Source organism: Notolepis coatsorum (genome assembly GCF_963971535.1).
Source record: "Notolepis coatsorum genome assembly, contig: SCAFFOLD_397, whole genome shotgun sequence".
Lineage (NCBI taxonomy): Eukaryota > Metazoa > Chordata > Actinopteri > Aulopiformes > Paralepididae > Notolepis > Notolepis coatsorum.
This window is the reverse complement of record NW_028173723.1, coordinates 90,316-99,602: the sequence shown is the minus strand read 5'-3', so window position 1 is coordinate 99,602 and position 9,287 is coordinate 90,316. Positions and strand designations below refer to the sequence as shown.

At 47.5% G+C, this 9,287-nt stretch overlaps 1 protein-coding gene across 1 annotated transcript in view; it reads left to right on the top strand.

Moving 5' to 3' along the window:
• LOC311247722 (neural-cadherin-like) overlaps positions 1 to 9,287 on the top strand; it is a gene marked incomplete at both ends in the record, with an annotated part of 169,534 nt that overhangs the window by 76,555 nt on the left and 83,692 nt on the right. Inside the window, one exon of the mRNA XM_084338728.1 lies at positions 1 to 231. This exon is cut by the window's left edge and continues 19 nt beyond it. Coding sequence (XP_084194854.1) covers positions 1 to 231 — 231 coding nt within the window. The remainder of the gene's footprint in view (positions 232 to 9,287) is intronic.

Genomic DNA, 9,287 nt, shown 5'->3' with positions numbered 1-9,287 from the left:
CTCGGGGCTCAACGCTGAGCTCACCTACTACACCCTGAGCCCGGACTTCAGCATCTCCCCGCACGGCACCGTGTTCCCCGTGGGGCGGCTGGACTACGAGAGGCCCAACCACCTGTACGAGTTTGTGGTGATGGCGGTGGACAGGGGGGAGGAGCCTCACTCGGGCACCGCCACCGTCCGCCTGAGGATGGCCAACGTCAACGACGAGGCCCCAGAGTTCTCCCAGCCTGTGTGAGACTAGATCCACTAACTCCCCCCCCCCTCCCCTCTGCCCTCCCCTCCCCCCCCCCCTCCCTCCCTCCCCTCCCCTCCCCTCCCCTCCCCTCCACTCCTCCACTCCACTCCCACACCCGCCGCCCTCTCTCCTCTCTCTCATCACCCCTATTTTCTCCCAACCTGATCCTCATCACGAGCCCCACCCCCTGCTCCATTACGATGCTGCCCCCCCCCCCCCAGTACCCACCGCAGATAGATGGACAGTTTGCAGCTGGATGTTGGCAATAGATGTCAGTAATACCCTCCCTCCCTATTACTTACACAAGGTTATATACCGGATAACAAATACCAATTACAATATCACTGTCACTTTTCCCCCTAATCAGGTTTGATCAAATTCAATTTATCTATAGAGGCTCCATAGAGAGAAAGATAGACAGAGGGAGAGGGAGTGTGTGTGTGTGTGTGGTGTGTGTGTGTGTGTGTGTGTGTGTGTGTGTGTGTGTGTGTGTGTGTGTGTGTGTGTGTGTGTGTGTGTGTGTGTGTGTGTGGTGTGTGTGTGTGTGTGTGTGTGTGTGTGTGTGTGTGTGGTGTGTGTGTGTATTTGTGCGTGTGTGTGTGTGTGTGTGTGTAAGAGAGAGAGAGAGAGAGAGTATGTGTGTGTGTGTTGTGTGTGTGTGTGTGTGTGTGTGTGTGTGTGTGTGTTGTGTGTGAGAGAGAGAGAGGCAATGGGGTAGAGGGAGGTAGAGGGAGTGTGTGTGTGTGTGTGAGAGAGAGAGAGAGAGAGAGAGAGAGAGAGAGAGAGAGAGAGAGAGAGAGAGAGAGAGAGAGACAGAGGAGAGAGAGCGAGAGAGGAGAGAGAGAGAGAGAGAGAGAGAGAGAGAGGAGAGAGAGAGAGAGAGAGAGAGAGAGAGAGAGAGAGAGAGAGAGAGAGAGAGAGAGAGAGAGAAAGAACTTATTTCTACAGTCTATAGAACGCACTCATTTCTGATGACAGAACGTCATGATTAATAAGACGAGCGACGTCCTTTATTGGTAATGGTGGATGTAGCTCCTGTAGTGGTTTTGTGCCCCATGTGATTTGATCAGTTTGGTTGAACTGGCGCAGCCCGGCCCACAGTTCAGGCCTCTGCTGTGTTCAGCAGTCAATCAAGCAGAGAGGGCAACGGAGAGAAGCAGACGTGTGCAGTGAGAGCGAGGCGCCTGCCTATTAATCAAGCTGGAATCCTCTCACATCATTACATTCGATCAGTTAACGTTTTGCCAGGTTTCGATTGATAGTTTGATAGTGTGTGTGTGTGGGGGGGGGGGGGGGGGGGGTGCTTGTCTTTTAATTAAGAGACAATTGTAAAGCAGGGCTGTTAATTCTTATTTTTATATGCAAATCAGAAATAGTTGAAACAAAAATGCACCCAATAACTGTATATCAATGTTTACCCTATACATTTTGAAGCAGTGTTTACATTTTGAAGCAGTGGTTATAGGGGAACATTTTGGGCTTTGGTTCTGTGCCCAGCCTTGCTCAGTGAATGAGATAAGGGTATCAGTCTTAGCAAACTGGAATGTCAGCTACTGCAATTGACCGCATGCACTCCACCTCTGATTGCAGAAAGTGTCAACTCGCTGAGTGAACTTGTAATTGGTCTTAACAGGAGTGACAATCACAACAATATCTTTCTGTTTCATTGATGGAACTCACCGCATACCTTCCTTAGGCAGTTCTCACCATACCTTTTCACCCTTTTTGGTTCTATAGAGTCTGGTTAGGACCAGGCTATAGTCATATTGTTAGGGTCAGGCTATAACAGTCTGGTTAGGGTGTGTGTTTAGTGTGTTTAGTGTGTTTAGTGTGTTTAGTGTGTTTGGTGTGCTTGGTGTGTTTAGTGTGTTTAGTGTGCTTGGTGTGTTTAGTGTGTTTAGTGTGTTTGGTGTGTTTAGTGTGTTTGGTGTGCATGGTGTGTTTAGTGTGTTTGGTGTGTTTAGTGTGTTTAGTGTGTTTGGTGTGTTTGGTGTGTTTAGTGTGTTTAGTGTGTTTAGTGTGTTTAGTGTGTTTAGTGTGTTTGGTGTGTTTAGTGTGCTTGGTGTGTTTGGTGTGATTGGTGTGTTTAGTGTATTTAGTGTGTTTAGTGTGTTTAGTGTGTTTAGTGTGCTTGGTGTGTTTGGTGTGATTGGTGTGTTTAGTGTATTTAGTGTGTTTAGTGTGTTTAGTGTGTTTAGTGTGCTTGGTGTGTTTGGTGTGATTGGTGTGTTTAGTGTATTTAGTGTGTTTAGTGTGTTTAGTGTGTTTAGTGTGTTTGGTGTGTTTGGTGTGTTTAGTGTGTTTGCTGTGTTTACTGTGTTTAGTGTGTTTAGTGTGTTTAGTCTCTGCATCATCCCTCACAGCATACTAGGCGGTGGTCTCAGAGGCTGACAGCATACTAGGTGGTGGTCTCAGAGGCTGACAGGATACTAGGTGGTGGTCTCAGAGGCTGACAGGATACTAGGCGGTGGTCTCAGAGGCTGACAGGATACTAGGCGGTGGTCTCAGAGGCTGACAGGATACTAGGTGGTGGTCTCAGAGGCTGACAGCATACTAGGCGGTGGTCTCAGAGGCTGACAGCATACTAGGCGGTGGTCTCAGAGGCTGACAGGATACTAGGTGGTGGTCTCAGGGGCTGACAGGATACTAGGCGGTGGTCTCAGGGGCTGACAGCATACGAGGCGGTGGTCTCAGGGCTGACAGGATACTAGGTGGTGGTCTCAGAGGCTGACAGGATACTAGGTGGTGGTCTCAGAGGCTGACAGCATACTAGGCGGTGGTCACAGAGGCTGCCAGGCTGGAACGCTGCCATGGCTGGCAGTGAGTTTGCCTTAATGGCTGATATTCCATACATTGTATATAGAGCCATAGAACACTCAATGCAATTCCTTGGAGCGACTCACCCCTGTGGCATTCTGATTTGCCGCGCCCTGCGTGTACTCATTACTCACCCGGTAATTAATTACTGCGACTGACGGTCAACTCTTGTCAGAGAATCAAAATTCCTTTGAAAAGTTTTGGCAGAAAACGCATAATTTAGAAAAATGTCTTTTTCCCACGAGATCACATTCTGTGTACACAGTCGGGATGGCAAACATAGCAGCGCCAATCACATGGAAACCTCCGTTGATGAGCCAGGTGTGCTTACAATTGCCCAATTACCCTTCACCCTATTTGCGATAAAGGGAAGTGTCCATGTGTTTGTGAATGCCATCCCGTCGTGCACACAGAATGTGGTCTGTGTGAATCTCGTTGGAAAAGTGAGAGATATTTTACTAAATATTTTTGATCCAATACGACAAGAGCTGAACGCCAGTTGCAGCAATTAATTAATGAGGGTGAGTGCACACAGAGCACGACAAATTAGCATAACGCAGGGGGGGAGGGGCACAGGGAGAACAGCTGCTGCAGGTGAAAAAATAGCCACACTAAAAACTGGCAAATCATAATTTTCAGGCTATTATTAAGGTTATTATTACATTCTTAAGCTGCTAAACAAATACTTTTCAATCCAGAGAACTTGGGCACACACAAACTTGAATTGTAACATTATTTGAGATGCTGCAAATTAGGATCAAAAGGGACTTGAACAGGGATCAGAAACTGCACTGTACATATTTTCACAAATCCTCAGTGTTGGGGCAACGTCTCATTGTGTAAAAACTAGGCCTGTCCCTGACTAAGGATTTGTATAGTCGACTTTGATTGGCCAAAATTTGGCAATAGTCGGTGGGAGTCGGTAGTCGACTACCCCCCCTGATTATAATTATTTTGGATTGGATCATTCCATTTGGGCTGTGGGGGGTGCTTAATGTCTGAAGGAGTCGACTCAAGGTTTCTTGTCCTCGGAGAAAGCATGCAAATCGTCCACTGATGGATACGTCTTGATATTTGTCTAGTGTGTTCATTAGACGGGTGAAATCCTCTTTCAGTGCCTCTGCGCCCGTTTCTTAGGCAGTTAGCCTCGCTGGTATGCGCGCCATTAGCGTTAGCCACGCTTCTAGGCCTCATTGCTTTTGGAAAGAATGATACAAAAATAATAATAATAATAATAATAATAATAATAATAATAATAATAATAATAATAATAATAATAATAATAATAATAATAATAATAATAATAATAATAATAATAATAAAATTATACTTATATATATTATTTTTGCATTCGACTAAGAGGTTGGCAGTCGACTACGGCTCCTTTCGATCGATTAGTCAACTATTCGACTAGTCGAGGTCAGCCCTATAGTAAAAACAAAGCAAAACACAGGAAAAAAAAGCCATGTCTAACAACAGGCGCCCTTTAAGAAAGTTTAGTGAATCCCGTCCCCTGGCCTTGGCACAGACACTCGGTGAGCTTTATTGCACAGTATCTCCGCTTCGGGTCGTTCGTCTCATAACATTTTGATGCAGAGACAGCTATCTCCATCACAGGCACTCTCCTCTCGGCCTGTCTGCGTCGCTGTAATCACGCCACAGCCAGACTGAAAGGGCAAGTCAATACGTTTGGCTAGAGGTGTTAATCACAGACCAGCTGGCGCTCAATACAATCTGTTACTCACTTCACATAAATTACCCGGCAACACACGCCGCGAAGCTTTGTGTTGCTGCGGCACAGTGATGCTACTTACAGTAAACAACACCTCCTCCAGGTTAGCCTCGTACACACGGCTCCTGCCGCTGTACAAATCACGCGGCATTTTCGCGGTAAACAGGTTCTGTTGTTAAGGGGAATTGCGCAGTAAATTGAGAGCAGGGGATACAAACCCTGTGTGTTGTTAGTCGAGAGACTTTTTTTTGGCACAGCGAGGAGAGTGTGAGGGCGGGCGGCGCCTGTCTGTCACGCAGGCTTTCTTTGCGTTTACTCCCCATAACGAGTCGGCCCCTTGTCCCGTCAGTCACATGTCACAACCACCTCCTTCGGCTCCGGCGGCGCTCCTCGGTCGGCCCCGCGCTCAAATGTCTCGCGTCGATCTCGGTGGGTGGACAGACACGGGGGAGAACCACAGACAGCCAGGCTGAGCCAGGTATCGGACACCCAAGCAGACAGACAGACACGGGGGAGAACCACAGACAGCCAGGCTGAGCCAGGTATCGGACACGCAAGCAGACAGACAGACACAGGGGAGAACCACAGACAGCCAGGCTGAGCCAGGTATCGGACACACAAGCAGACAGACAGACACGGGGGAGAACCACAGACGAGCCAGGCTGAGCCAGGTATCGGACACACAAGCAGACAGACAGACACAGGGGAGAACCACAGACAGCCAGGCTGAGCCAGGTATCGGACACACAAGCAGACAGACAGACACAGGGGAGAACCACAGACAGCCAGGTATCGGAGACGCAAGCAGACAGACAGACACAGGGGAGAACCACAGACAGCCAGGTATCGGAGACGCAAGCAGACAGACAGACACAGGGGAGAACCACAGACAGCCAGGTATCGGAGACGCAAGCAGACAGACAGACACAGGGGAGAACCACAGACAGCCAGGTATCGGAGACGCAAGCAGACAGACAAGAGACAGAGGAACAGACAGAAAACACAGCCACGGGGGAGAAGGCGGGGGAATCAAAATATGCATCACAAGTAGACAGATAGCGAGACGGGACAGGCAGACGGGCAGACGGGCATGCGAATAAACAGAAACCATCTTTCGCATTCTCTGCAGGACAATTACTGTAGTGTGACAAGCCAGATGGATAGTTACCGGTGGATCGACAGGCACCGCGCCAGATAAGGGTTGTTTTGCGCATGACTTAACAATACACTGAGATGTAGAGAGATGCTTTAAGGGTAGTAGATGCAGAGAGAGAGAGAGTGGCCAGTGACCAAAGGAGGCATGCAGACGGGGCAAAGCAATGCCTATACTGTTAATGCCATTTCCTGAAGAACACAGGTGTGAAGTAAACCTGCAAACCTAAGCGACGCACAGCAGCGAGCCAGCGCCCGGAGAATCACTTTCAGGAGCTTCACCGGCTTTTTCTGCCACCTGCGCCCATTATGGGAAAACGAGGCAGCGTTTAAAAAGAGAAGCCGTCTCTCGTTTCTTTGAACGGTGAGAGACGAGGGAGGAGAGCTGAAAAAGCTGAGTGGATTTTGAAAGAAATATCTAATTGCGATTATTTTTGATCGCAATTAGTCTGTAACAAATATTTCAATTCATTGTACAGCCCTACTTCACAGTTCGGATCAGTGTTTTATTTGTGTTGTTTTTAAACAGGGACAATGAAGGTTAATCAACGTTTTCAGTTTCCACATCAATGCAAATTTGAGTTTAGCTAATGAGCTAACCCTGCCTTAGCGTGCATGTCTTCTTGGTGTCTGGAGGAAACCGGAAACTCCACACAGCAAGGCCTTCTGCCCGGGGTTCAACCCCACAACCATCTTCCTGTGTGGCAACAGTGCAAACCACTGTGCTGCCCCACAATGGAATAAACATTTTTACAATGCCAGTTAGGGTACAGACCCTCACATGCACCTTGTGTATACTTTTTTACTTTTACTCATAGTATATATTCAGTGTATGTCTCTATTACCCTACCTATACCTGTACCCCCCCCCCCCCCCCATGCTGCTATGGGGCCTGAATTCCCCCAGGGGGATCAATAAAGGAATATCTTATTGTATCTTATCTTATCGTATCGTATCGTATTGTATCGTATCGTATCGTATCGTATCGTATCGTATTGTATTGTATTGTATCTAGGGATGCTCGATATTGGCTTTTTTACCGATACCGATATTCCGATATTGTCCAACTCCAATTTCCGATACCGATACCGATACCGATATCAACCGATACCGATATATGCAGGGTTTCCCCCCAAAAAAACGGAATAATTTCAGGTAACTAATAATTTCACTGGATGCATTCAAAAGGCTTTCTAAATGTAAGCATTATCTGTGCAAAATATGATCATTAAAAAAGTAAAAATGAACATTTTAAACCAACATGCATACTTTTGACAATAAATAAAATAAGAATTGGTTCTTACTTGCTTGCCTGGGTAAATAAAGGTTAAATAAATGTAAAAAAAAAAAAAAAAAAAAAAAAAAAAAATTGTTATTGTTTTTTTTTTTTTTTTTTACCGATACCGATATTTTCCGATATCACATTTTACTGCCGATATCGGCCGATAATATCGGTCGGCCGATAATATCGGACATCCCTAATTGTATCGTATCGTATCGTATATAAATCTACCTACTGTAATATACATCCAGACACTCTTTTAGAAAGTCTCATTCAGTGAAATACTTAGTTGCATAGCATAGCAGATATAATTGAGCTGATATGGTCTACTCCTATAAGCCAATGGGTGCATTGAAAGAGAGCGCAGCGGATCGTAAAAAATGGGTCATTGACACAAACGTGCTCATCAGAACGGACATAGGTCGGAGAATCGACCTGCAAGTTGGACGTTTCTATTCAAAGCACTGTACATTTTTGCTTGAATGCGTAATATCTCGGCTACGGAATCGTGCCTGCAACCTCCGGCAGTGCTCATTCCATTGAGCTTTACACACAGACACCGCTCTGTGGTGGGATGATACATACAATCGGTGACTATAAGATGATGATGGAATTTGAACGAGACAGACACGTAAGAAACAGTCAGGTAGCCAGGCGGACTTCTGGCTCGTCTTCACTGTTCACGGTTCACTGGCAGCTTCAGGTAGATGAAAAGAGCTACGGCGTGTGCGCGCGCACAGGAGTGGGGGTAGGAGGGGGGGGGGGGGTTGGATGACATGCAGACGAGTATATAGAGAACCCCAGACAGCTACTAGACAGATACTAGACAGATACTAGACAGACAGACACATGTGGTCTGTTTGAGCAGGCCTTCACAGTTGAGTGAGAGCGGTGTGGAGAGAGAGGCTCCGCCGGGGCGTATGGCTGGAGTGCAGTAGTGGCAGAGGACGGGGGGAGTGTGTCTGCCTCATCCCCCCTCAGCGTGGCAGAGAGGTGGCCCCCGAGCCGGGTGACAGATTACAGGTCACTCATGTTGCCACGGAGACTGCCACGGCTGGCGGAGATGAATCACCCCTCAGCATCCTTCTGTAAACCATCAATCACCTCTGACTCCCTACCGCAGACACCAACACCCCCACACACGCCCAGACGCCCCATGCCTAGACACACTCGTTCAGACACAAATGCACGCGGACATATACATACGCACAGCCACACACAGACAAACACATCTGTGTGCACATAATTATACACAGGTGCGCACACACACACACACACTCAAGCTCATCCACCACACGCAAAATCTTGCAGTGGATGGGTTTTTGCTGACGAATCAAACTCAAACTCTCAGAACATCCTCCTTCCTGTCTGTTCTCCTTAATCCTCTCTCTCTCTCTCTCTCTCTCTCTCTCTCTCTCTCTCTCTCTCTCTTTCTCTCTCTCTCTCTCTCTCTATCTTTCCTCTCTCCTCTTTCTTTCTCCTGTCTTTCTACCTCTCCTGTATCTCTCTCTCTCTCTCTCCCACATATCACTGTCCCTGTCACCTCACTGCCAAGCTCCCTCCCCACCTGTTCCTTTCTGCATTGCTCTCCCTCCATTTCTCTTAATCTCTCCATCTCCTAACTCATAGGGCCCATCTACGCCACCCCCCTCATCCCCCCCTCCCCCCCTCCCCATCCACCCACCCCCCTTCCTGCTGTGCGCTGTCACTGTTGACATTTTAAAAGGCACTGGATCAAATGGCCCAGAGTGAGCTGGGTTTGTGAAAGGACCATTTGTTCAATGAGTTCAACATCCCGGGCCGACATTATCATTTGTCTCTGGTCGTGCCAGGCTAAGAGTAGGGGTTAAATCATGGTGACAGCGCAAAGCCACGGCCATAAGTCTAATCTGCCCACTGATGCTTTGCGCCGTGTGATTGATACAGTCTCTTGCGTGTGCCCGTATTTCTGTGTGTGTGTTTTTGTTTTGTTTGTACGTCTTTGTACTGTATGTGTGTTAGCAAGGGTTTCCTGCTTTATCGTGTGCATACAGTATGTGTGTGTGTGTGTGTGTGTGTGTGTGTGTGCG